This window comes from Enhydra lutris, unplaced genomic scaffold (genome assembly GCF_002288905.1).
Source record: "Enhydra lutris kenyoni isolate GAN:26980312 unplaced genomic scaffold, ASM228890v2 scaffoldscaffold12, whole genome shotgun sequence".
Lineage (NCBI taxonomy): Eukaryota > Metazoa > Chordata > Mammalia > Carnivora > Mustelidae > Enhydra > Enhydra lutris.
In genome coordinates, this window is record NW_019154096.1 from 5,231,372 (window position 1) to 5,258,539 (window position 27,168).

At 39.8% G+C, this 27,168-nt stretch overlaps 1 protein-coding gene across 1 annotated transcript in view; it reads right to left on the reverse strand.

Annotated features, from left to right (window-relative positions):
- The window catches only part of LOC111145191 (lipase family member K), a 32,739-nt gene extending 13,971 nt beyond the window's left edge, over positions 1-18,768 (reverse strand). Inside the window, exons 1-6 of the mRNA XM_022499911.1 lie at positions 18,502-18,768; positions 13,203-13,346; positions 8,033-8,148; positions 5,498-5,612; positions 2,492-2,690; positions 1,147-1,256 (exon numbers count right to left, since the gene is read on the reverse strand). Of these exons, the coding sequence (XP_022355619.1) occupies positions 1,147-1,256; positions 2,492-2,690; positions 5,498-5,612; positions 8,033-8,137 (529 nt within the window). The 5' untranslated portion in view covers positions 8,138-8,148; positions 13,203-13,346; positions 18,502-18,768. The remainder of the gene's footprint in view (positions 1-1,146; positions 1,257-2,491; positions 2,691-5,497; positions 5,613-8,032; positions 8,149-13,202; positions 13,347-18,501) is intronic.
- Between the last annotated feature and the right edge of the window lie 8,400 nt (positions 18,769-27,168).

A 27,168-nucleotide genomic window follows, 5' to 3' on the forward strand; every position in this document is an offset into this window, starting at 1 on the left:
ACACACGAGTCTATAGATCTAAAACAATTCTTCATTCACCATAAATGAGAGCAAAAGGAGGCATGTTAAAAGCAACAACAGCCACTACAAAAACAAATCAAAATAACTACCATTGGTAAGGGAAACTTTCCTAAACTTCTCAAGAAGAAAATCGGGTAATTCAAAATGCAATGACTTTCCTGTCCCTGGAGAATTTAAGTCTACTCATAGTGCTGCAGAAAGGGTTCAAACATCCACTGGGGGGCATGGCCAGGTAGACGTCAAGGGCCAATCTACCTTGACCATACTCTTTGGTATCAGACAATGCTTGGCCCACAATTTTGGCTTCCCATTCACTAGCCGTGGCAAGTCTTAGTTTGCTCAAACTGTAAATGTGGAAAAGAGAATCCTCACAGGATGATTATTTTGAATCACATATATATAAAACGGAAGGTATTCTTTGGCATTCTCGCCATTGGGAAGGATTTCCAAATTCAGCCATTTGTAAAACATGGAGGATAATGGTCTCAAATATTTCTAGGTTGCCATGAGAGATGGTACGTAAGATGCATAGCATCCAAAGACCTACTTTACACCAGAAACCTTGTTAGGATTCAGATGCAGAAAAGAGCCTGGTGGAGATGCTGTTAGTATTGTTGAGGTGTCTAGCTACATGGGAAGCAGGGCAGGGGGTGAAGTGCCTCATGCCATTGTCAACATGGCCCCATCTACCTCTAGCCTATCCCAGGGCCTCTGGGAACAAAAAGAAACAATAATTATGGCATATGATTTCCACAGTTTGTAATTCTCTGATTTCTTTTTGGTGTCCTCAATCAATTGAAAGCTCTTTAAGGGAAAGACTGTATCATTTTTATCTCAGCCTTCCCCGCGTCTAAACCAGCGTCCAGCAACCGTGTGTGGTATATACACACGTGAATAAGTCCCTCTCCCTCAGGCTTATCTGTCCATTTCCAAATTCAGTCCTGGGGCAGCAGAAATCCCTGGTGTCCTCCTCACTTTATTTACTCTTCAGAAACCAGTCAGAGGAAACGGTTTCCCAGGCCAAGTCCTCAAGCTCGAGACTGCACAGAGGGAAGAAGTCCTTAATCCTTTCATGAATCTGGAAGGTTCTCTGACACTCTCAGATCCCACCTGCCCCGAACATACCGATGGTGGTGCCTTGTGAGTGGCCCACATAATAGATTCGCTCTTGTCCAGTTTTCTCTACGATAAAATCGATTGTGGCCGGAAGGTCATAGCCAGCCATCTCGTCCACACTGCCAAAGAGAAAGAACAACAAAACTGGGAAAAGAAACCATCCATTGTCAGGCCTGCAATGTTTAGACATGTTGATTGCAGGCATAGAGACATAGCTTTTGTCAGTTTAAGACTAGAGTCAATATAGAACTTTCGGCATCTCGGCAAGTTTTGGGGATGTCCCCTTGATTGTAAGAGTCACATGGTGAAGAGATCAGAATTGGAAAAATCTGCTTTGCAAAGGCCCAGAGAGCATTTTCCTGTAAGCCTTGTCATAGTTCACTAAATTCTACGGCAGATTTACCAACCCCCCTTGAAAAGAACAGTGCCTGGGATGCTTATTTTAAAAGCAGACTAAAGCAAGCAGATCTGCAGGCGTCAGCCCGGACAGACGGAATCAGAATTTCCAGGGAAGCGGCACAGCGATCTGTGTATTTATCAATCACATCAGCTGCTTTGCTGATGTAACTGGGAAAACGTTCACCTAGGGAATGATCGTGGTACCTGTACTCGTGCCGTCACAGGGTGGCACTGGGGTGAGGAATGAGGAAATACCGAGAAAGGCACCAATAGCTTTAGTGGCCCGTAAGTCATGCTTCTTAGCTCCTGGGCCAGGATGGACGGTCGTCCCTGGCTGCTGTGGCTTCTAGAGCAGACCGTGCCCCAGGTGCTGTTGTTGGCAACTCTGCCCTTCTGTCATTCTGTGCTCTCAGGCTTTCTTTTTATTTCCCCGGGACCCTGACTCCAGGCCCAGGTCTCAGCCCTGCCAGCCGATGGTTTATTCCTTCTCAGTGAACAAACATTGGAGGTACCACTTGTGCAGACTCACCCAGGGCTCACTCTTGGCTTATCATACATATCGGGGCCTCAACATTTGCACCCAGAACCTTGTTTCTGGTCCCATGTCTCCATCAATTTCCACTTGAGCAAGCACCCCATGTAAGCTTCCTTTGGGGTCCACAGTGGCCAAGTGATAGTCCTGGAATTAACCTTCCTAAAAATGATCTCTGCATTTTGATTTTTTCTTTTTGCATATACTTTGCACACACACACATACACCAGCAAGCGGGGTTTTTAAAACAAACAGCAATGCAGTGAATAAGGGCATTTCTCCAGAGCCTGGGTAGAGGAAGAAACATTTGTTTCCTTCTTATGGATTCCACTGGGTTGTGTGTGCACAGAAAGGGGAAATCCCGAGGGTGTTCATGTCCATGAACAAGGTATACCCTTTATTTATTAGGACACAGCTCCTTACCTGAAGGCCCAGTATTCTCGAGATTTGGGTGAAAATTTCAAGTGTTTCCTGGACCAGGTGTTGCCCCGGCTGTTCCCCATCCACACGTCATAACCGCGATCTGCCAGAAGGAAAGCCAGGCTGTTGTTTGGGAGGTTGCATATCCAGTTAGTGGCAGACGCGATTAAGCCATGTTGCAAATATACGACAGGTCTCGGAGCTGAAACACACACGGGCAACAAGACTCTCAGGTCCCCATGACCTCAGGGTCTGTAGGGGAATCCTCCTTCCTGACTTCCTCTAGCAGAACAGAGGGCAAGGGATGGCATTTGGCATCCAGGCAAACCTGGCTTCGAGTCCTCTGTGAACAACTTACTTGGGCAAGTAATTTGTCGTCTTCTGTCTTGTTTTTCTCTTTGTAAAATTTGGATTATATATACTGTTTTATGTTGTTCTGTGGGCACTGGAGTCAGGTTGTTCTTGCTCAAAGTCGATTCTGCTACACATTAACCCCTTGTGCCTCAGGTAACTTATCTGTATAATGCGCAGTGATAACAAATGCTATCTCCTAGTGTAGTCGAAAGAATTAAATTAGAATTAAAATACTTAGGGGCGCGTGGATGGCTCAGTCAGTTAAGTGTCTGCCTTTGGCTGAGGTCATGATCTCAAGGTCCTGGGATAGAGCCCTGTGTTGGGCTCCGCACTCAGTGGGGGGAGGGATGTCTGCTTCAGGATTCTTTCTCTTCATCTCTGCTCCCCCCTACACTTACCCTCTCTCACTCTCTCTCTAAAATAAATAAACAAATCTTTAAAAAATACATAAAAGATTGTCCAGCATAATGAATCATTTCTCTCTGATTATTCATATCAATAAGGCTTGCTGTCTCACAGAGCTTCTGACTACCAAACTAAATTTTTCTCGAAATAATAACAGAAACATTAAAAAGTGCCATTTGTGAATATTGACTGAGTGCCAGGCACTAGGCTCGATTTTACACACGCCACATGGTCTCATTCACATTGTCAGAAAGCAAAACAGCAAAAGGCAAGGTGTTCAGGAGCATGTTATGCAAAGCGAAATTGCAAAGTCCTGTTCACAATGTAGAACTGGGACAGCTTGATGAAGAAGAAGGCGAGAAGTGGTGTTGAGACACAGACAAGAGAGAAAGTGACAACGGTGTTCTTGTCTTTTACAAAGGGTTTGTAACTGCGCTGGTACCCAGGACCCCCTCAGCTCCCCTGGGCTGGGCCAGTTCCCAGGGATCGGGCAGCTACACCGGGGTCCCAGAGAGCCTTCTGTCACCCAGACGCAAGAAACTAAAGTCTATGTTCATTCAGTCTACCTTTGGAGGAAAGGGAAAGAAGGGGTGTTACTAATTCTGCTCAGTTATTGCCAAAGAGCAGTCATAATCCATAGCCCACCCCGGATCTTCTCACTGTAGTCAACTGTCCAGCTCACGCATTTCAGCAGCTAGCTGGCAAACCAAAATAAAAGTCTGGGCAAAGTTCTCAATGACTATTTTCAAAGGTAATGAGGTTACCTAGAATCTAGATTTTTCTCTTTACACGATAAACCATTCGGATTTGGGTAAGATTCATTATACAAGACTCCAGAGGATCAAAGGAGCTAAGATTTGAGAGAAGAAAGCAACAGTTCTTGCCGGATGAATTCCCCCTTTCTCTACAGAGATCAGTCTGTGTTGTAGGGAGCTAGGAGTGGCTCATTAATCAACGTTAAGTATAGCACTAATTGGGCCCAACTTAGGGCCCCTGGGTGCTCAGTCAGTTAAGCATCTGCCTTTGGCTTGGGTCATGATCCCAGGGTCCTGGGATCAAGTCCCACATTGGGTTCCTGGCTCAGCGGGGAGTCTGCTTCTCCCTCTACCCCTCCCCACTACTAATGAGTTCTCTCCCTTTCTCTCTTTCTCTCTGTCTTTCAAATACATAAATAAAATATAATCTTTTAAAAAATCAGGTCAGATTTACTTAAAACATGAAGTCCCAATGACTTAAGAAGAGAACTAATTGCAAATGAAGTAAGTTGGAAAGCTGTCAAGATAGCTGAAGCAAAAGACAGTGATCATGTCCAAGCCTAGACTTGAGGAATACTGAAGCGGAGAGAAGTTTTCAGATGAAAGACAGATTGGAGGCAAAACTGATAGCTTTTTTTTTTTTTTAAAGATTTTATTTATTTATTTGATAGACAGAGATCACAAGTAGGCAGAGAGAGAGGGGAGGAAGCAGGCTCCCTGCAGAGCAGAGAGCCCGATGTGGGGCTTGATCCCAGGACCCTGGGATCATGACCTGAGCTGAAGGCAGAGGCTTTAACCCACTGAGCCACCCAGGTGCCCAAAACTGATAGCTCTTGACGACTCACTGCATATAGGAAGTGACAGAGAAGAAAGCATCAAGTTGACTCCTAGGGGTCTGATGGTTAAGCCTGAAAAGTGTATCTCCAGAACAAGACCAAGTTTTCTTTCATGTTTTTTGGGAAGAAAAATGTGATGGAGTATAAAAAGATTAAATAAAAAGATTAAATAAAAAGAACTTTGAACAACATGGGTCCACTTATACGGGGTGTTTTTGATAAATCCAGTACAGTCCTATAAATGTATTTTCTATTCCTTATGATTTTCTAAACATTTCCTATTCTCTACCCCACTTCACTGTAAGAATACAGTATATGATGCCCATAACAGACAAAGTATGTGTTAATTGACTATTTATGTTATTGTTGAGGCTTGTGGTCAACAGTAGGCTATCAGTAGCTAAGTTTTGGGGGAGCCAAAAGTTACATGTGAGTTTTCAGCTGTTTAGTGGTGTCCCTAACTCCCATGTTGTTTGATCCAACTGCGTATCTAAATGCTTGAAAAACTCCAGAAGATTCTACGAGCGAAATGGAGCAAGACTGGTGGAGGTGATGAGTTTCTTATTTCAGAACCAAAGCTGCCTCTGCTCTGCTTCTCTCAGCACCCCTAGGAATCTCTGCCGTAGGCATTCTTCCTTCCATAACAAAATAAATCCTACTTGTTCTGGGACATCCTCTTCCATGAGGAATCCGGTAAATTCCGAGGACATAACCATCTTTGGTCACAACATCATACTCTTCGCAAGGGTAACCCCAGTAGGAAATAATCTGGCTCTGAAAAGAGAAGAAGAAAACAGACACAACCATGATGTCACCTCTCGGTTCGTATACCTACACTGCAGTATAGCACTTTGAATTACACAACCTACTGTTCAGCTAAGTACTGGGACAGAATGTAGCAGGAAAATCAGGATCACTTGAGGAAGATTTTAGAAGAGGGTTGCATGCAAAGGCAGGGGAAGGCAAGGTAAGGTGACCATACCTCCTGGTATTATTAATGCCACCCGGGTTCACTCTCAAAATGTTTGGAAAAAAAAAAAATTGGATGGTCATGGTCAGCTACTGAGGGAAGCCATGGGGATTGTATAGGACCCCATGGCAGGTAACAAGTGAGCTATGACTAGACAACCTTAAAGAGAGGTGGGAGAAAGTAGTCACCAGGCCCAGAATGAGATAGGTAGAAAGGGCCACATGGAGAAGAAGGAGACAGCCCACCTAAGGTGACCACGTGGAGGAAACAAGGGCAACAAGCCATCCAACCTCCCTCTTGTCCTTCCGATCTCCGCTTAAGATTTCAAAGGGCTGAACTGAACTGAAGTCAATGTCAAAGGAGCTTGTGGATCTAGGTCAGCTTCTTGAGCAGAGGGAAAGATGCAAAGAAGAGAGAATGAACCCAAATGAAAGATACCTCCTGCACAGATACATAGGCAGGAGGGGAAATGTTGTTTGCTGGTCATCTTCTGCAGAAAGAGTGTGGTGGATATGTTCTGCTTTATTAATCCTTACAACGAGCCTTTGAGATGGGGTCATACCCACTTACAACGGAGAGAAGGGAGTGTCAGCGAGCTGCACAATCTATCTGAGATTGTATGCTAGGAAGAGAGAAAGACAAAATTAAAGCATAAGGAAGCTTAGCCCCCAAAGTGCATGCTTTACCACGGGATTACGCAGGTACTCATGCAAAGTGCACGAAAGATGTGCATATGCATTTAAAGCAGTGGTTATGAGCCTAGACTCTAGAGACAAACCACATGGCATTGAAAGCTAGCTCTTTCTCTTCTTAGCTGGGCAACTCCGGACAACTTATTTAACCCTTTTGTCCCTCAACTGTAAAATAAAAACAATACTAGTATCTCTTCACAGACTTGTTCTGGGGACTTCACATAAAGTATCTAGAACAGTGCCTGGCACCCAGCAAGTGCCCTGGAGATGTTTATCATTCTCATTATCTTTATAGAATAATTAAGAACCCCAAAGCACCCAGACCAGGAAGGAAGAGAATGTGTGTGAATATGAGAGAAAGAGGGAAAATTCCATATGACGACATATAGTCACGGACTGTGAGGTCAGCCGTGTAGGAGGTTAGGGGTGCCTGCTGCTTACTATGGGGAGAGGAACAACAGGAGACACTAATTAGACACTGTGACAGTTGCATTCTTCTCAAAGTCCTAACACAGCCTTGACATGGGTGAGGACATCACTGGTGCAGAATGTGTGCAAGAGTATGGAGTAACCCACTGGAATGAAGGCTATGGTGGAAACTGGTCATTTTCTTTCCTTCCTTCTTTTTCTTTCTTCCTTTCCTTTCTTTTCCTTTCCTTTCCCTTCCTTCCTCCTTTCCTTCCCTTTCCACCTTTCTTCCTTTTTCTTTTCTTTCTTTCCTTCCCTTTCTTTTCTTATTTATTTATTTATTTATTTATTTATTTATTTAATTTTTTTGAGAAAGAGAGAGATCACAAGTAGGCTGAGAGTCAGGCAGAGAGGCAGGTGGGGTGGGGGGAAGCAGGCTCCCTGCCGAGCAGGGAGCCCGATGTGGGGCTGGATCCCAGGACCTTGGGATCATAACCTGAGCTGAAGGCAGAGGCTTTAACCCACTGAGCCACCCAGGTGCCCCGCCTTTCTTTTCTATTCTTTTCTTTCTCTCCCTTCCTTCCTTCCTCTCTCTCTCTCTCCCTCCCCCCCTTTCTTTCTTTCCTTCTTTCCTCTCCTTTTTTGACTAACACTGTTCCATTCTACTCTATTCCTTTTCACCTCTGGTATAAATTTCTATATGTTAAGATACTTTCAGTTATAAACAACAGAAACCATGTCTGGCTTATTAAACTAAGAAAAACACTGAAACAGCTCACAAATTAAATAAATGACTTTAGAAAGAACTTCAGGGAGAATGCATAGATAATCTGTGGAGGTCCTCAGTATGAACTCATGGAACTGTTCTTCACGAAACCACCATCAGGTAGCTCCTGGTAGCTCCAACCACCAGGAAAGGGAATATCACAGCCTCAACTTGGCTCATATCTTTAAAAGTTTAGATTAGCAACTTCCAGACCTGGTTAGCCCATGCCAGGGAACAGGGGCACGACACAGATTTAGTCAATGCAGAACTGGTTGTAGACAAGCACACCAATTAGATCTAAAATGATGATACATTAATAATTTCTTATCTTAATGTTTGTTTTTCATGAAGGACTTACAATATTCATATTAGCTTCAGGATTTGTGATACTTCCTTTCTTGTGAAAACCATATACAGGTCCAAGAAGAAGCATCCAGTATGCTGTTGCTAAAAGCTGCTGCATTTGGGGTCTGCCTGGGAAAGGAAATATTAATATATTTGTCATCAGAGAGAATGCTACAAGTGAACTTTGTGTAATCCTTCTGTAATACGACTGCAGGAGAGAGTAGAAACATGATTCTAGGTTGTGCTTTAGCAAGCAATAAACTTAATATTCAAGACTAATTCCAAGAAAAATCTGAAATTATGAATCTTTAGTAAGAAAAGAAAGAAGGAAGGAAGGAAAGAAGGAAGGAAGGAAGGAAAACATAAACATCAAATAAGTCTCCACTATACAGGTGGACAAAAGAAGGGAATGTAGAATTTGCTGAGAAAGAAATATAGTGGCCAATATATTCATGAAGCACATTCAATATCTCTAGTTATCAAATGAATTAATTCCTTTTTTTCTGATCATAGGAGTAAGCACTGGCACAAACTTTACAGAGAGAAATTTATTACCATGACTTACAAATTTAAAAATATTCATACTTTTCACTCAGCAATTCTGTTTCCAGCAGTCTATCCAAAGGAAAAATAATATACATAATCATAAAGAAATACATATTATAAAATCACTCCTGATTATATATCTTAATATAGAGAAATTTACCAACTAAGAGATTGATAAAATAAATTATGGGCGAGGAAGAATGGTATTATCCAGCCATCAAGTACAATGTTTATAAGTGTTATGTGAAATCTCTATTATATAATATTAAGGGAAAAGCAATGTGAATTGTGCACATATGTTGAGCCCAATGAAAAAAAGCAAATGACAGAGAAAAAAAGACTGTCCCCTGCCAAACCCCTCATGACTGACCCTAAGACCTGACTTTGCCCGCTGCACGTACCCATTCACATTCGCCCGACATTTTCCTTAAGTTCTTTTTTACAGCCTATCTCTTAAGCCGGGGTGGGGCGGTGGGGACCATGATGGGCACAGCACTCTATGACAGAAACCCAAACTACACCCCTCAAGCAATAACAATCGTCCAGAGGAAGAGCTCCGGTCGCCCAGAGCACCCTAACGGGTGTGAGCTTAAACCCGGACTCACGCCAGCACAGATGGACCGTGGAGTGACCTGGTTGCCTCTACCTCCTTATAACGCTAAAATCTCCACTCAAGGGGGGCACAAGCTTATTTACATAACGTGCAATGTATGTGCAGACAAGACTCCTGAGGGTGCATGCTCAACCTCATCTCTGCCTCTAGTAGGTCCGACGACGAGGCTCCTGTATTTAAATACTCATCGTCACCCTGAGTAAAAGGAACCCATCCTTGCTCAGGGGTCCCAGCTTTGTAAGTTATTATTCCCTACGATCTCCTTATTCGCTGCAAATGACGTTTTCTTTGTGCGACAACACACCTGGTGTAGTTTCTCTCTGTGACTCACCAAGCAACAAACTCACGCAGTTGCCTCAACACCAAATTTTAATTACGGTTATATCTGGATGGTGAATATTTGGGTGATTAGTGTCTCATTTTTCTGGACTTTCCATGCTTTATAGTATATATTTTTTAAATATCTAGTATTACTTTGTCATAAAAAAGAAGTTACTTTTCAAATAGAAAATTCTCAGAATGGTGGGGGAGAAAAGATGATTATATCCCCCATTTGGCTTTGAAACCACTTAAGTTTAAAAGCAACATGCAAGGAAACGATCGCAGAAATAACACAGGGGGACACTTTGCAGGATGGAGAGTCTTTGATTCAAGACACTGCGGCCCATCACCACTGCGTACTGCCTCTCCTGTGTGTGCTGGGACCTTGGATCAGGTCATCTCTTCGTGACTAGCAGCAAGACCACGTTTCATGGAATTTTCAGTAATTTAATATAAAAGTCTACAAGCTAACAATCTAATTCAAAGACGTTGGTCACCTTGCTGCTTCCTCATTCCTGGCCCTCTGGTAAAAAAAAAAAAAAGGAAAACTTCTTTATTCAAGAGAAGGAGAAATTACTCATCATTTCTGCACACCATCTCAAAGGGTTTGCTTTTTTTCTTTTTCCTGTCTCTCAGTATCTTCCTCTTTCCCTCCCGTCTTCCCTCCTTTTCTTTCCTTCTTTTTCCTTCTCTCTACGTCATTCTCTTTTTCCCTTCTGCCCTCCTTCCCTTCTCTGTAGCAGGAAGAATCACATCAGCATTTGGGTTTTAAAGGGCTTTTAGGGGCGCCTGGGTGGCTCAGTTGGTTAAGCCTCTGACTCTTAATTTTGGCTCAGGTCGTGATCTCAGATTGGTGGGATCGAGCCCCACGGCCGGCTCAGCAGAAGTCTGCTCGAGGTTTCTCTCTCCCCCTCCTCTCTCTACAATAAATAAGTAAATAAACTCTTAAAAGAAATAATGGGTTTTAAATAGGACTATTCTCTCTGAGGCCAATAAACAGAACTGAAAAGTGGAAACTGCATGAATAAATCAGATTTAGATACCCACAAAGGCTCTAATTAGGCTGAACAGGTGCTGTAGTTAATGAGAAGAGGAAAACAAACTTTGGCTCAAATGACTCACAGTGTGGAGTCTGGAATAATAAAAACACACTGTCTGGAATAATCAGGAATTATTCTGAGGATGCTGTAATATATTTATAGCAAGTACTTTTTCTGTTCACTGTTACCAGAATTCAGGCCCTGAACAGGTAACACTTGGCAGGTCTACAATATGGATTTGCTGAATAAATGTGAGAATGGTAAGCAAGTAAATGTAAATTACTTGTGTTTTTACTGGTTGTTGTCATTGCTGGTTTTAACTCTTTCAGCTGAAAATATTACTGAAATGTACATTTCTTATCTATTTAAAAAGTAAGAAAAGAAAATCTGATTTTAACCGAGAGAGCTCAGTTGGTGTACTTTCCTTCCTGATAAATTGTTCTTAATCTTCTGAGTGGATCCTTGGTAGCCAAGATTATTAGAAGAATATGGAAATTAATCAAATTAGCAAATAAAAGATCAGTTTCAAAACTGGAAAATAGATTTGACAAAGCTCAACTCCTCTTCCTAACCAAAACTTGTCAGCAAAGTAGAAATAGAAATTCCTCAATTAGTTGAAAGACTCTGATGAAAAATCTTCCAACTACAATTATAATCAACAGTAAAATACTGAATATTTTCACCTTAAGAATGGGACAAAAGACCGGGTATGTGCTCTGATCATATCTATTCAGCATGGTACAGCAGGTGTCATTAAATAAAATAGAGTGAAAAGAAGGGAAAAACAAAATCAAAAAGCAGAAAAAGGTGGGAAAGTAGAAGTGAAAAGGTATTTGCAAATGACATGATAGTGCATTTAGAAAATCCTAATCTGCACAAAAATTACTAGATATCATGAGTAAATGCAGAGAAGTATCAGAACACAAGATCAACATAAAAATAAGCAATTATTTATCTTATGCTAACAAAAAAATGCTTATCAAACAAAAATTTTAAAATACGAGTTAAATAGCATAAAAAACAAAAATCGTAAGTAACAGCTTTAACAAAAGACCAGCAAGATCTTCACACTGAAAACTGCAAAACTTAAAGAAACCTAAATGAGTGGAGAGATATTACCTGCTTTATACATTAAAGACTCCATATTGCTAAGCTGTCAGTTCCCAAGTTGAACTATAAATGGATTAAGTTTCAGGGACAATTTGGCCAGACTTCTTAATAAAAAATGACAAGCTGATTTTATAATTTATATAGAAATATAAAGACCCTATAGTAGCCTAAGCTATTTTAAAAAAGAATAACAAAGTTGGAGGACTTACATTATACAATTTAAAGATTTACTATGGAATCACTGAAATCAAGACAATGTGGTATTGGCAAAAGGATTGAGGAAGATCCATTAAAAGAATAGAGTACAAAAAAGAAAAAGAACAGAGTACACAGAAATAGACCAAATTATATGTAATCTAATAGCTTTTGACAGATGTTCTAATGAAGTTCAATGAGAAGAGAAAACCATTTTCAATAATTATTTCATTGGAGCTTTGATATCCAGTTGGATATCAATTTTGAAAAAAAAAACTTGCTACATTTCTTAAACCAGACTTAAAATATACTTGAGATGTATTGCAAATAAAGAAGTGAAAACTAAACTACAAAGCTCTTAGAAGAAGTCAGAAGATAACATCTTTAGAAATTTGGGATAGACAACTAATTATAAAAGAAAAAATATTATAAATGAGTCTTTCTTAAAATATTATAAACAAGTTTTTCTTTAAATAAACTTCTGGTCATCAACAACACCATTAAGAAAATAAAAAAGCAGATCACAGACAATATAAAAACTTTTCAATCAATACCTGGTTTATAAAGTACGTATATGTAGGATTTTTTTAAATTTACGTAATAATAAGTAACAAATTTAAAATTAGCAAAATACTTGGATAGTCACTTCACGAAAGGTTATATGAAGAGCCAATAAACACACAAAAAAGATGTTCAATATTGTTAGTCATCAGAAAAATGCCAGTTAAAACCCTCATGAGCTACTACTGCATACTCACTACATTGGTTAACATTAAAAAGACCAGCAATAAGGGCTCCTAGGGGGTTCAGTGGGTTAAGAATCCAGGTCTTGGTTTCAGCTCTTGTCATGATCTCAGAGTCCTGGGGTCGAGCCCTACACTGGACTCCCCACATGGCCTGGAGCCTGCTTGGGATTCTCTCTCCTTCTCCTTCTGTCCTCCCCCTTCCGCCCTCAAATAAATAAATCTTTAAAAACAAACAAACAAAACTGATAATAGTAAATAGTGGAGAGAAGGAGGAGCAATCAGATCCCTCATACATTGCTAAGGGGAGTTTATAATATTACAACTGTCAAAACAGGCAATTTCTTAAAACCCTATAAGACTGCAATTCCATATTCAGGTAGTTGCTCAAAATGATAGAAAATACAGGTCTATATAAAAACTTGTTTACAAACTTGTTTCTTGAAGCTTCTTCAGAATAGAGAATTACTGAAAATAGCCCAAATGTCCATCAATATTAGAAGGGACACACAATTAGATTACATTTATACAGTGCAACTCATTGACACATATGGCATAGATAAAGCTCACAAACGTTTGCTGAGTGAAAGAAGCCAAACACAAAAGAACGCTTACTTGATAATTCTTTCTCTATGAAGACCAAGAACAGGTAAAATGAGGGGCTCCTGGCTGGTTCAGTCGGTGGAGCATATGACTCTTGATGCCAGGGCTGTGAGTTCGAGCCCTGTGTTGGGTGTAAAGATGACTTAAAAACAAAATCTAAGGGGAAAAAAAGAACAGGTAAAATAAATGTGTTGGAATAGAAAAAACAATAGTGTTTGGTGGTGGCGTTGACTGGAAAGGTACAAGAGCTTCTGAGTGATGACAGTGCTCTATATCTTGACCAGGGTGATTGTCAAGACTCACCAAACTGCACACTTAAGATTTGTGCATTTTTATTGTATATAATTACAACTCGATTAAAAAAACTGGAAACTATGTTGCAAAGCAGGTGTTCTCAATGATTACGAGTTCTGGAGTAAATCAGTGCAAGTCAGTTGGTAAACAATACTGCTACATTTACCAGGACTCCTTCATACTATTCATATCTTATGTCCCAGAGGTTCCACTCAATAAATAGATACTAAGAGAATATATCTTTCACTTTGAAGGTGGGGCTGGGGGGGCATCTTTTTTACAACGTTGTTTTCAGGCTTTTTATTTGAAATAAATGAAACAAAAACAGATGTTCAATTGAAAAGGGCTGCTTAAATAAAATATAATATGTTAGATGATTGATTAAATATTGTAGAGAAAAATCATGAAAATGTTCATGAAAACTACATAATGACATGAAGACACACTTAGGATATTACATTAAGTGAGGAAAAAATTGTCGGGAGGAAGAATTGTACACACCAGTGGTCTTCACTCCAGGGTATGCAATGACTTTCCAAGAAATATGTAGGCATGTAAATAGTTTTTTTAAAAAATCAGATTATAGATCTTTGACTCCTGTATATTCTTTCCTAAAACTGATATGATCTGAGAATTTCTGACTTCAGGCAGTTTTCCCTTTTTGAACTCCACAAAGGGAAGGTCTACCTGTCCCATCTCCTGAATCCTAGGACCGCAAATCGTACAGAGGAACACTTGACAGTATCAACACTGGTATTGGCAAAAGCATTGCTGATAAAGTAGCAATCTTTTTCCAAGGGCAAGTTACGTCTGCAAATGTGTTGGTTTTTAATTCTTTGCTTTCAAAAAATTGGAAAAAAATCTACTTGAGGGAGGTCAATCATTAAAAATAATTTTTGTGGATGCATTACCATCTGATTTGTGACAGAGAGCTTCAGAAAGAATTCGAAGAACTGAATAACACTTATATAAACATGGTTTTTCAGCACTTACACCTGTTGAATAAATGGAAAACAAGTGATGCTGAATTTTGTTTCATCTGTTAATAAATAATCATCATCAGTGGGTGTATGGATTAAAAAGTGAAATTCCATTCATGTCGTTAAGAGATTCATTCCTAGGGGTGCCTGGGATCGAGCCCCACATCAGGCTCTCTGCTCAGCAGGGAGCCTGCTTCCTCCTCTCTCTCTCTTTGCCTGCCTCTCTGCCTACTTGTGATCTCTGTCTGTCAAATAAATAAATAAAATCTTAAAGGAAAGAGATTCATTCCTAATAAAATTTGGTTTAAATGCTTAATAATTATTCATTAAACCTTTAATATATTTATGATCCTTTGATTACATGCTAATGAAAGTTACAATGGCAAGTCATTAAAAATTAAAAGAAAATGCAACTTTATGATCAGAAAATAAAAACAATTCTAATTTCAATGCCTATCCACTGTTTCAGCTGCAGAGAAGCACCAACTGATCAATAAAAGACTTTTTAAGCATACAAAGACATTTGGATATACATTTAGAGAAATATATAAAGCACCTGAAGAAAAAAAGTGGAATGGGAATATGAATTCAAGGAACAAACAAAAGATATAATTTTTTAATCCATTAAACAAGAGATTTTTTCCAATGGATGATATTAAGTTTCAAATCACATTCTATTGGATATATTTTTTAAACTGTGTAATAATTTCAATTTAAACTGTCTACAATATGCCTTAAGGTGCATCCCTTGCAATCATTTAAAATTATGATGGGGCGCCTGGGTGGCTCAGTGGGTTAAGCCTCTGCTTTCGGCTCAGGTCATGATCTCGAGGTCCTGGGATCTCTGCTCAGCGGGGAGCCTGCTTCCCTCTCTCTCCCTGCCAGCCTCTCTGCCTACTTGTGATCTCTGTCTCTCTGTCAAATGAATAAAAAAAAAAAAAAAAATCTTTAAAAAATAAGTAAAATTATGATAAAAACAATTTTATGTCAACCTAAAAGTTTGTACATATTTGTGGAGTCTTGCACAATTTGGGACGATAGAGGCAAAAACAATTTTTAAGCAAATTACAGATATATTTTTAAATATATACTTTCAAAAGATCTCAAAAAAATAAACCAAAAAGTATGATCTTCAAAAAGACTGGAAGGATTATTCCAAAATGATAATGATTATGTTTGGATTCTAGGAATAAACACTTCTCCTCTTTTGCTACTTATTGGTTATACATTTTTCCTTGATGGCTTTATTATGTTGAATTACTCTTATAATAGAAATACACTGAAGACATTTATAAATAATTAGGTATAAATTTAAACCCAGTGACCTCTGCGTAAATGCCCTAGTGATATAGGAGACAAACGCAGAAGAAAAATGACTAAATTTCCTTACTACTTATAGCCCATTGTCAAGTCCTTGAAACAGGCAGAGACACATTCCTCTAAGGGACTCACCTGCCTGGGCAATAGGCAATCTTAGCCTTGACCCCCAGGATCCTGCAAGTCTACCTTAACATACAAAAATTCCTTCAGAAACTTCCTTTATCTCTACCCCCAGGATACATGTTGGCAATCATCTATCAAGTATATGACCCACCATACATCTGAAGGGTCTCATGTTGTAAGGGACAGGCGGGGCTAGGTAGGGAGAGGTAGGTAGGGGGCTACAGGGTCAGGCTCACAGAAATCCCAGAAATGCTGAGGTGTAACAAAACCAGAGATATAGGAACAAACCAGACCACCCCGCCCTGAGCCTCAGAGGTGGGGTCTTTTTGTGGCAGTCACACTGTGACCGGACCCCAAAGAAGTAAGCCCTTAAACATGCTATCACCAGCTCTCACTCAAAACGAGACATCACAACAATGATAAGGGCACAAGCTCCCGGGTCAGTTCCAAATAAAAGATTGTGGATGGAGGCCCACATTGGCAACTCAGTGAGGGACCCCTCTCACTCCTGAGAGCTTTTTCTACATCCTTGCCTAATAAAACTCTATTTTGTCCATGAGATTTCATTCTCCGACCCAGTGAGACAAGAGCCTCACTCTCCTGCTTCATTAGAAGTCTTCTGAGGGGGCAAAGTTGACATGTTTTAGTATTTCTGTTTTGTAATAACCATATCAGCAGCTCCCTATCCCCCCTCACTTTTTGTTGATTACAGGATTCTGGGCAGTGATGCCAACGACTGTGTTGGCCGGAAGACTGTTGTCTGTCAGTGAAGACGTTTCGGTGTTTGCCACACTTTCCCTTTTCATCCGACATATTCTATCCAAAACCAATGGGGCGTTTACAAAAATTTAAATTCTGTCTCATCCTTTCCTCAGCATCCTTCACAAAGCTCTGATATTCTTATCTCTTACCAAAGAAGTGTGACTCACAAGGCTAAATCACTATTTAGCAACCGGGTTAATCAGAATCTGGATCCAATCTGGTTCTCTGTTTCCTGAAGTCCTCCACCCAGAGTGAAAGAGGGAATGGGGAAGAGTGAGGACATTATTATCAACAAGTGAATGGGAGGAAATCATTACACAACAGGACAGCCTGGCCTGCAAATCTGGGATGTGAGGATTTAGCACTTCGTGTCAGAGGAAGAAGGACTCCCGAAGCTTTGACACGATCTACAAATGGGGTTGAGAGGCTAATAGCTCCGGGCGTCAAGGCCAGGGGAATTCCAACAGAAAAGATTTTCAAATCTTCTTTATCCATTCATCTGTTGAAGGGCCTGGTGGTGGGTATTATGGAGGGCACGTAACACAGGGAGCACAGGGTGTGGTGCATAAACAATGAATCTTGGAACGCTGAAAAAATAAAATAAAATAAAATAAAAGACTTTCAGGCTGTATGGGGAATAAAATGCTCACGAGGAAAAGGAAAAAGAGCAAACACTAGAGGGCATTGCATTTTCATGTTTCTTCTACTACGTTGAGGACAAAGCCCTTGAACTCTGGAAAACTGTTGCATCAAAATTTATAAAAAGTAAGATAACAAAGGAGGAGCTGTGGAAGGGATAATTCTTTTATGAAGTAAAGGAAACATAGAATAGGTCAGTGAAGGAACATTAAAGCTGGTTGTGTTAGAGTAAAATGACTCCTTTGACGCCATTTTCCTATCCCCCAGTTAGCTCCACAGGGAGTCATATTTCTGGTCTGAAGTGTTAAGTGGGCTCAGGGGATTCTATATTTTAACAGCTGTCTTTTTCCAAACACGAAAGTCTGGTAACAACTTTCTTGTTTCTGAAAACAGAGAATAAAAGATAGGGATATTGTAAAAGCAAGAAAATAAACCTTTGGCTTTGACGTGTGGACTGAAAGGACCATCATTTCATCTCTGATTCCCCGGGGGATTCACACAGGTCTGCAATTATGAGGGCTGGAGGAGCACTTGACTCTTATATCAGCATTCATAGAAACCACTTTTTCACTCCTTGCCCAGTGAGGCTACTCATTACAAAGCAACAGAAAGGGAGAATGACACGTCCTCACATATTGTTGGAAGAATGTTCATAATTTCCATAAATAAGAATGTCACTTAGTACAGCAACGCCAGCCAGTCACTTGGCCCCACATTTTCCCACAGGTGACTCTGCTTTTAAGAAGGAATATTCATGCTCAAGGCCATTGGAAGGAGACAATAAAAGGCTTCTTGAAAATTCCAAAAAATTTGAAAACATTATCCAAACATTCTTTCCCAAACCCCTAGATGCACAATCCAAGAGAATGGTCTCTTAAATCCACGAAATCTGCCACTTGCCTTTCCAACTGTGGACTTACAATACCTCCTCTTGAGGAGACTCAAATATAGATACGTCTCCTATCCAGATGCTACAGCTTTCTGAAACTCGCTATGGTATTCTCTCAGGAAAACTCCGCATCCTGTCTTCTTGGTGGTCCCATTATACCTGCATTATCTCTTGCTTCATGAGGTAGAAACAAATACAACGTTCCTCACCAACATATGATGTTTCTGTGCCTCCAAATATTTCCCAAGTCTCATTGAAATACTAGGACTCAGGCTCTGCAAATAGATCAGTAATCATTACCTACCTGATCCCTGAAGTCTCTGGGACAAAGGGGTCTGCTTCAAGCCCTGGGAGCTTCAGATGGATTCCAGCTCCTTCCGAAGCAGTTGCCAGGAGAACATGCTCTGTTCCAGCCAGCCAGGAAGATGTCGCAACCAGAAACTTCTCAACTCGAGGCAGATTAATCATGGCTTCAAATATGACAGAGGCTGCCCAGACAACCTTGTCTGGTGAGTTCTTAGCTGTGCAGAAAAAAGAAGTATGAATGGACTAAAACCTTGCTCCTGCCAAGCCGGTCCCCAGGTTCTGTGCCTCAAGGGTCAGATGGATTGGAAACTTCTCAGCAGAACACAGACTCTCCATCCAGAAAATAATTCCACCCAAGAATGGATGCCATGACCCAGTCATACAAGCATCTTCATAAAATGCCTCACCCTCCATCCCCCCGCCCCGCACCATTAGTTGCAACACCTGTGGTGCTATTCATTCCCAATTCCTGCCTTGGCTTTCCCAAATTTTCTCTACCTTCTTATGTAAACTGAGTATTAGAACAAGCAGGAAACAGAGAAAGTGTATCCAAGTCTTTCAACGGAAGCCTAGAAACACTGCGTCTCATTTAAGGTCTCCAGCCAGCTGATGGCAGAAGCAGGGGCTTTTGCTCTCTCCAACCAGTGTCTTTCCTACTGCATGAGCAGTTCCCGGGTCTGCACTGGGGGGTGGGGGGGCTGGAGGGGTGTGGGATGTAACCTGCGGGGAGTGTTAGACCTATGTGGAGTCCTGCTTTCTGTTTTCACAACTGGGAGGCTGCAGATCCAATCTGACGACACTAAACCAAGCAAACTTCTAAAATGATACAAACACTAACATTTGACATGCTTGAAAGTCATCTGAAGAACAATGAAGTCTTCCTGAATTAGCTCCTGAGTTTTCCCCATTGGTTCTGGCATCTCTGTGGCCACTCAGAGCACAGGACATGGTTGCGAAGTCACAATACGACTTGCAGGGTAGCTCAGTCAGTTAAGCAGCCCACTCTTGATTTCACCGTGGGTTGTGATCTCAGGGTCGTGAGATCGAGTCCCGAGTCAGGCTCTGTGCTCAATGGGACGTCTGCTTGAGGAGTTTCTCTCTCCCTCTGCCTCTCCCCCCAACTCTTGTGCTGTCTTTCAAACAATTAAATAAATCTTCAAAAAAAACCAAAAAAACAAAAACAAGCCCCCAAAACCCCCACACAAAAGTAAAACTTGCGGTTTCATGGGGTCAGTCAGTCAGGACTGTGTGGCATGAGGCTGATTTCAACACCAACAAGTCTCTTTGGATTGTGTCTGTGAGTAATAAGATTAGACTCGATTTGATTAAAAATTGTATCAGCATTGGTTTTGCTCCTGTCCTGTAATAGTTTTGGCAGTTAATTAAAATATTTTAGAGATTGACTTGTTTTATTAGAAAAATTTTATATCTCTATGTTTTTCATAGGCAGTTCCACTTAAAAAGTAATGTGTTTTACCAGCCTGCCATTTTGAGTCTTGAGAAGAAAAACGACACCCACCGGAAAGATGGTTCATGTGTTGACAATATAGAAACGTCTGGAATCTAGTCTATGCTAGAAAATTAAATACTCTGAGGCAAAAAGAAATGGAAAGGTGAAGTTTTCAAGTATTGCATTAAAGTATTTTAATTTTGAATTGAAGTTTTCAATGACTGCATTATTAAACTACTTTACCCAGAGTTTTCTGCAGGGCACCCTTTACCCAAAGAAAATCCAAATCGTTGTTGTTTGGAGACTTACAGTGAATGAGTTATTCACCCATACAAGGGCCCTTTGTGGTTTTGTTTATTCTTATTTAACTTTGACCTTTGTCTCTGATCCCTACTCCCACACGCCTGACCTTTCTACCATATCCTGTCACTGTAGCATATCATTGTAAAGAATACAGTATATTACCTTTCTGTATGGTATTTTGTATTAAATCTCATCCCGTTTCTTACTTTTCTCTATGCTATTCTCATGAGCAGGACTGACAGCCTAACAGACGAGAGCCAGTGCAAAGTGACAACACAGGATGCCGTGCTGAAAAGCGATGAAGAATTTCAAGATGTAGGCAGCCGAGGAGTAAACAGTGAGAGAACATTCTGAGCATGGGGCCCTAAGCTTTGCATATGTGACATAACTATCAAGTCAGCCCTGCTTGTGAGAACACAGCATGCTCCTGTCTGTACATTGGTTCGTTTTTAATTGCCATCCCACAGAATTCCGCAGTATCTGTGCGGTTTTTTTTTTAAGATTTTATGTATTTATTTGACAGAAAGATAGAGAGCACAAGTAGGCAGAGAGACAGAAATTCTTCATCGCTTTTCAGCATGGCATCCTGTGTTATCAGGCAGAGGGAGAGGGAGAAGTAGGCTTCCCACTGAGCTGGGACCCCGATGCAGGGCTCAATCCTAGCATCTCGGGATCATGACTTGAGCCCAAGGCAGGTGCTTAACCAACTGAGCCACCCAGGTGTCCCTGCGATATCTCTTTTTTAAGTATCTTGTCTCCCCTGAGTCAGACATACAATTTTATTTCTGCAAAATCCTCACTGTTAAAAACATTAGCATTTACACTCCCCATTATCAAATGTGTAAGAATTTCTTTGAGATCTATTCCTAAAAGTGAGATCTTTTGGTCACACGTCATACTGTTTGCTCAATTTTACTATATGCTGCCAGACTGTTCTAGAATAGGCTGTAGGCACCCATCCACAGTGCTGAAAGTACTCATTTATTTCTCTACCTCTTTTGCTAGTTGTGCTGATGTAAACCTCTCTGTCAATCTGTCATTTCTCTATTCCTTTCATCTATGACTTGACTCAGTGAACAGAAGTCCAACTCTGTTTACATATTTACTTTTACATGCATATTCGTGCTTTCGGGATCTTCTTTAAGCCTCTTTCCCAACCCCTAGATCACCGAGGCACAGGACAAAGATGCTTTCCCTCTGTTTGGGGGTAGGGCCCATCTTACTCTGCTGCTTCTTCTTCCGGCCTTCTGCTGGAGGAGTACGTGCTCTTTTATGAACACTTCTTTCCTCTTTCATCATGATTTCTAAAAGCTCTAGGGCATTAGAACAGAGCAAGGGAAAGAAGAGGGTAATCCCTGCCTGACTCATGCTATAGGCTCATCCTGGTAGTGTGTGTCTGTGAGTCTATCTAGCAACTGTGCTCCAGGGGCTAGGGGGTAAGGAAAGTCTTAAAGGGATTGCAACATTCACAGTGGACGGGAGCTGGGTCCCCAGTCTGAGCCCATTTTAAAATCTGGGCCTTCAGAGGGTTTTGAGCGAAATGAAAATACTCTGTATTGTACTATCCAGGTAGTATACTGGATGCAAGTCATTACACATTTGCTGAAACTAGTAGAATTCACAACAGTTTACAAGACTGAACCCTAAAATAAGCTGTGGATTTTGATGATGTTTGGAGACTTACAGTGAATGAGGTATTCACACGAAGACCATGTGTCAAAGTAGGTTCATCAGTTATAACTGGGCCGCTCTGGTCAGGGAATAATGATGATGGGGAGGCTACCTATGCACCTGTGGAGACAGGTGATAAATGGGAAATCTCGGTACCTTCCTCTCCATTTTGCTGTGAACCTAAAACTGAGCTAAAAACGTTGTCTTCAAAATAAAATAAAAATCTGTGCCTTTAAGCCGGAGCCAGGGATCTGGTATTGTTTTATCAATGATATTCTACACCTTGGTGTGTGCAGTGATGTTGTACTGACTTGTATTGTGTTGGTTTATTGTTTTTGTGTACTCTCCCCTGGGGCAGTATTGTTGTGGGTTGGTAGGGACCTAAAGTACCTGTGAGATTCAAGATTTTTATTTTAGGGGATGTCATCCTCTAAAGGTGTGCGCTGAAGCTGTTTTGTATGTGCCTTTGTGTATAGGCACCTGCTATTTTGCAGGCTGGAGTGTGCTGGAGATTATGAGTCACAGGGAAACAAGGCACATAGACAAAACAAACATCAAAACTCACTCCCTCTTTTGATGACTGCAGTAATTCATTAAGGCCTGTGGATTTTCCCAGGGAGGGGGGTGTTAAATTTGAAAAGACTAAAGAACTTACAGTATTTTGTTGAATCTAAGATGTCCTCATTCGTAAGTTGTAACTTTCATTATATCATGTACTCCTAGGAAAGAAACAAAACATCAGCCATACTCATAGGACATCAATTGTAAGAAACATTCTGAGTACCGAGATATGAAAATGTAAAAAAAAAAAGAAAAAAAAAAGGCATTTTGAAATCCATGAAATGTAGATTATAATTCAGCTACACTGAGTTAAATCACAAAGCTTAGACCATAAGATCTTTGTAAGAATTTGCTTCACAATTCAGATATATCTATGGGTTGAAACACTTGCACGTTTTGATATATCATGAAGTGAAATCAACCAGGATTCTGCAAGCCCCAAAGATCGCTTTTTAAAATTTCGTAGGAGCCTTAAAAGGCCATAGCTACTGGAAATATGATACTGAGACCAAATCTTTAACTCAAATTGTCACCTAAACCCTGTTCAGTAGATATTAAAATGTTCATTTTACAGGTGAGAAAACAATTCCTAGAAGTTGTAAATACTTAGAGAACTAGCTGGGGGGGGGAGGACAAATAAGACTCTCCAAAACATTTAATTCCTAACACCAAATGCCTGAATTGCCCTCTTATATAGATATTTGATATTTTGTTATAGGTCCCATAGTCAAAATGGTCATTTGTAGATAGTCCATATGTTTGAAATACAGAAAAAAGTATCATTCAGCCCAAATGGGGTTTCTAAGTCAATGTTTAACTACGTTTGTGTTATTATCCAATAAGCTGTATATACAGACAGCATCAAGTCTGTCCGTTTTGTAAAATGGAAGAGGCAAAAAGAGAAAAGAATTCCTCTTCCACTCAAAATATTTTATCTGTGGACTAATTGTCTCTGGTGCCTATCTTTACAAGCAACTGGAGAATTCATATTTTTAAAGGAGGCCAGCATTACCCTAATACCAAATCCAGAAAAGGACATTACTACAAAAGAAAACTATAGGCCAATATTCTAGATGGATATAGATGCAAATATTCTCAACAAAGTATTAGCAAACTGAATTCAGCAGCACATTAAAAGGAATTTATCCCTGAGACGCAGGGATGGTTCAATATACACAAATTAATCAACATGATAATACCATATTAACCTATGGTCATATCAGTATATGCAGTAAAAACATCTGACAAAATTCAACATCCATTCACAATAAAAACACTTAGCAAAATAGGAATAGAAGGAACATATTTCAACATAATAAAGCCGATATATGACAGGCCCATAGAAACACCATACTTAATGGAAAAAGGTTGAAACCTTTTCCTCTAAGTTCACAAAGAAGACAAGGTTGCCTCCTTTCCCCACTTCTATTCAACATAGTACTGGAAGTCCTGGACAGAGGAATCAGATAAGAAAAAGAAGTAAAGGGCATTGGAATTGAAAAGGAAGAAGTATAGTTGTTTGTATTCGCAGTTGACATGTTTTTAATATATAACATCATAGACTCAACCAAAAGACTGTTAGATATAATCAACAAATTCAGCGAAGTTGCAGGATACAAAATTAACGTACAAAAATAAATAGCATTTCTGTTCATTAACAATGAATTCTCTGAAAAATAAATGAATAAAAAGAAAATCAACACCCTTTACAATAACATCAAAAACAGTAAAATACTTAGGTATCAATCTAACCAAATAAGGAAAAGATCTCAATTCTGAAAACTATAAGACAATGATTAAAAGAAATAAAAGAAGACACAAATATATGGAAAAGTATCCCATGTTCAGGGATTGGAAGAAATAATATTGTTAGAATGTTAATACTGGCAAAAGCTATCAATAGGTTCAATGCAATCCCTATCCAGATTCCATGGTTTTTTTAGAAGTAGAAAAAAAAATCTTAAAATTTACATGGAACCATAAAAGATCCTAAATAGCCGAAGCAATCCTAAGAAGGAAAGATAAATCATGCCATTTACATGGGAGGATCTTGAAGACATTATGCTCAGTGAAATAAGTCAGATGGAGAAAAGCAAATACTATATGATCTCACTTACATGTGGAATCTAAGGGGAAAAAAACAGGCTCATAGAAAAAGAGATCAGATTTGGGGTTAGCAGAGGCTGGGAGGTGGCAGAGGGAATTGAGAGAAGGTGATCCAATGATATCTTCCACTTAAAATAAATAAATGCAGGGATATAATGTACAGCATGATGACTGTAGTTACTGCTTCTGTTGTTACTTATTAGAAAGTTAAGAGAATGAAGCCAAGAGTTCTCATTACAAGGAGAGACTTTTTTCCCCTCTTTTTTTTCCATTTCTATTTATTGTACCTGTATGAGATGATGGATACTACCTGAACTTACCATGACATCATTTCACAATATATGTAACTCAAACCTTTATGTTGTATACCTGTTCATTCTTCTAGCTTCGTTTTATTTTATTTAGTTTATATACTTAAAAGTACATCCAATTCGGTTTTATGAAACAAATTCATTGTGAATTCCTGATTTCAATTTCTTTTCCCTTTTCCTGTAAGGGAGAAAGAAAAATTTTTTTAAGAGTTTGAAAAACAGAAGAATGAACATGCATATTCAAAAACTAATTCTTTGAGTAAAAATAACTGTATAAAATAGAAGAAAAGCAATATACAAGATTCAGAATAAGAAAGGGAATACAATTCTTTGTTCAGAGAGAATTTAAAAACAAATTTAAGGGAATGTTCTAGGACATGGTGTTAGCATTTTCCAAAGTGTATAACTTAGAACAATAGTCCTACAGAAAGATTGAACAACAACAAAAGATTCAGAAACGTGTAAGAACCCTTTATGTCATACTTAGATATTCATAAGGCACGTTAGCTTTATGGATGCTTTTGGGTGAAATGGAAGCTTTATTGTGAAACATAAATGATTAACATTAAATCTAGAAGCAATAGAAAACCCGAATAGATCTTAGAAAAAATTTAAAAGGCAGCAAAAGATCCCTTCGTGGAAAAGACATCATATTTAAAGGAGTCATAGATTAGAGTTCTATCAAATCATGAAAGAACAGATAATTCGTAGGCTATCTAAACTATTACAGAGCATCAAGAAGATTTTTCTAAGGCATCTTATTAGAATAACCCTCATAGAAAACAAAAGAATCAAAAAAAGTTAAAGGCAACTACAGACCATGCTTAGGTATAAATGGTGATACATCAACGTTAAAGAAAAAATTAGCAAATATAATACACCACCATGGATTCCTTCTAGCTATGCAAAAGTATATAATATAATAAAAACTTTCACTGTGAAAATGCATCTAAATGCCTAGACTTTGGAACACAATAAAACCTTGTTCGAGATGTGTGGACAAAGAATTGTTCCCCAACGGCATCAGAATAATTGAGTAAATATTTGGAACACAATAAAGTTAAACACTTGCATCATTCCAAATCCAAAAAGAAAGTCCATGTAAATTAAGAATTTAGATGCAAAATATAATAATATCAAGTTGTAAGGAAATGTAGGTAAATATTTTTTATAATATTTGAGTGAGGGAGGGCTTTCTAAATATGACCAAAGGCAGGAATTATGACAATAAATCATTAATTAAACAATAGAAAATTAGGTCTGCATTCCTAAAAGCAGCATAAAGAATTTCAAAAAGCAATGAAGTTAGAAAAATGTTTACAACTTACGGAATAGAGTTAGTAATCTTTATATATAAGGAGTACTTCAGAACCAGCAAATAAAAGACAGTACGCGATTATCAGTGACCTTGGTAGAGCCCGTGGTTGAGGTCTGGGAGCCCGGTGAGGCTTACATGTGCAGTGTCGATCGAGGACAAGGTCGGGGTAAGCAGGCATCTCAGGCCTTCCCGCCCAGAATTCTAGGGCCATTACACTGAACCAGTGAGGTGTTAGTGGAACAACCCCTTTTTATTTCTTACTGCTTTTATACATCTGCCATATGGAGCTAATTTTTCCTATCTGGATGAAAACTCAGGAAAATCCCACAATGTCTCCAAGAAGGATCGCATTTCAATCTGGATTTAAAATTAAAGTTTCTGCACCTTCTGAGCCCATGTTCCACCAGCCTGAGATCAGAAGTCTGTTTAGGACAGGGAGTATGTTGGCTCACACACTCTCTCTGGGTGCTTCTACCCTTTCTTTTTGAGTTCTCAAACTTTGGTTTCTGGTCCCCCTAAACTGGTACACAGAAGATAAAAAGGGAGACACCGAAGATAAAAAGTTTAAAGCTCTTACTACTTGTCCTAATGCATTTTACTATGTGGCTTGATTATACTGAAAACTGACTCTCTTGTGGGATTCTTTGGAGAAGCCTGTCTGTAGCTCCTTAGACTGGGGACTCAACAACTTTATTATAGACCCACACTTACCTGCAGCTCCAAGTTATTTGGTGATACCTCCGGCCTCTTCCTGCTGATGGTTCTTGGTCTTCCAGGTAGTCGTCTAGATGAAAGACAAGCATACGGAGACTGCCTCTCCCAGGCCCCATCTAGCCCACTTTAGCCTAGAAAGCAGCCACACAAGGCATTCCTCCATCCTTAGCTTTGCAAGTGGAGTTAGACACCAGGTTGCTGATTCCCAAAGTGCAGGGTATATGCATTATG